The sequence below is a fragment of the Poecilia reticulata genome, linkage group LG8 (genome assembly GCF_000633615.1).
Source record: "Poecilia reticulata strain Guanapo linkage group LG8, Guppy_female_1.0+MT, whole genome shotgun sequence".
Classification (NCBI taxonomy): Eukaryota; Metazoa; Chordata; class Actinopteri; order Cyprinodontiformes; family Poeciliidae; genus Poecilia; species Poecilia reticulata.
This window is the reverse complement of record NC_024338.1, coordinates 26,633,309-26,634,938: the sequence shown is the minus strand read 5'-3', so window position 1 is coordinate 26,634,938 and position 1,630 is coordinate 26,633,309. Positions and strand designations below refer to the sequence as shown.

Sequence of the window (1,630 nt, the reverse complement as noted above, 5' to 3'; positions counted from 1 at the left end):
ATACTTACAATTTTAAGACGTTGTGGACTCGCCATGTATGTGACATCATAAGAACTGATGATGACTGGATGCCTGGGGTGGAAAAACATTTCTGGGTGTCTTCTTTGTCTGTTTATGTTAAGTGAACAAAATAACATTTTGTTCTCTTAAAGTATACTTTTATTTAATACATTAAAAGTGTATTTTGGTACAATTATGTGTAAGTGTGTACTAATTTCGAAATTGGTACAAGTGTATTTTTAGTATACTTCAGATATACKTATAGGTAGTACACTTAATAATTAGTWTACTTAAAATGTACTTTCACAAATGTAAGTATGTTTGAAGTATACTAAAGTATACTTTCACTTTCACCTGGGTTGCTAAGTGAGGGTTTAGGAAAGACTTTTACACAGCACAATTTTACGGTAATGTTTTGATTTAGCCTCGTTTTCTCAGTGCAAACCTTTTATGTCGTCGGTTGTACTACCAGCATCACTTGGACATGCTGATAACACATGATAACACTGCGTAAACCCATTTCGTTTAATGAYGGCGCCTCCCTTTGACCAMTACTGAAGAAAAACCATTTACACGCAGCAGAGTTCAATATATAACAGCAGGTGGTCATAAAGAGAATTGGCTTATCTTGTTTAACCATGAACCAATCGTATGAGGAACACTTTGTCTCACTTAAGAGAACTTTGAAACTTCGCTATTAATATTTTATTCACATGAGGTAATATCGCGTGCTATGAGTCACCCCATTTTCCCATTGAGAACTGGTGCGAGCGCGGCGTTTTGTTTATGGATGCTGGGATATTGCTTGTGCTGTCCTGAGGGTGCATTCAGCATGTGTTATTGCCTCCTGCTCASCTCGTGTTTATCCTCTGTTTTCCTTCCTGTCTTCGTCAATGTGTGCAGCTCCAGAGATTGAAACGCTCGCTGTCCTTCAAGACCATGATGCGAAGCAAGAGCGTGGAGAACTTCTTTCAGAGGTCCTACAGCGACGCTCGCCTGCCCGCCGACTTTATCACTGACCCACCACCGCCTTCTCCACCACTGCCACCGGGCTCCCCTCTCGTTGGCGAACGCTCACCCTCCATTTCACCGTCTCTTAGCCCCAACCCCTCCATCTGTTCCCACTCACCGTCTCTCAGCCTTTCTCCATCACTGCCTGCAAAGCCTCCCCGAGCTCAGATTAACCACTGTTTTCAGGACCACATCTTTCGGAAGCCCACCAACTGCCAGCACTGCAAGCACATGATAGTGGGTAAGGTGCTAAAACTGTTCCCACAAAATTACACGATTCCATGTCGCYATATTTGGCACAGACTGATGACCATTTGTGGAGGGGGATGTAGGAATGTATGTGCAACTGAACASTTTGAGGTTAAAATGTGCATTGAGAAACGAAACTGGTCTTTCTGCTTTGCGTACTCAGGTCAGTGGCATCACAAGAGGCAGAAGAGAAGTTGATCAGCAGGCATTAGCAAACAACTTTGAAAAAAACATTCATATGTTCAAAAAATGTGAATGTTTTGAGTTACATTCCAATTTGACCTGAACCTCTTTCGCAAACCTCAACCATGAGTTTTATTGTTGCAAAATTTTACTTAAATCCAGGCAGTGTTCTAAACCCTTTATATAT

General features: G+C 41.6%; 1 protein-coding gene across 2 annotated transcripts in view; it reads left to right on the top strand.

Moving 5' to 3' along the window:
* Positions 1-1,630, top strand: part of LOC103469421 (SH3 and cysteine-rich domain-containing protein 2) — a 30,986-nt gene that overhangs the window by 10,968 nt on the left and 18,388 nt on the right. For both annotated transcript variants that reach the window (XM_008417078.2, XM_008417079.2), the window contains exon 2: positions 904-1,252. In XM_008417078.2, the coding sequence (XP_008415300.1) occupies positions 904-1,252 (349 nt within the window). The remainder of the gene's footprint in view (positions 1-903; positions 1,253-1,630) is intronic.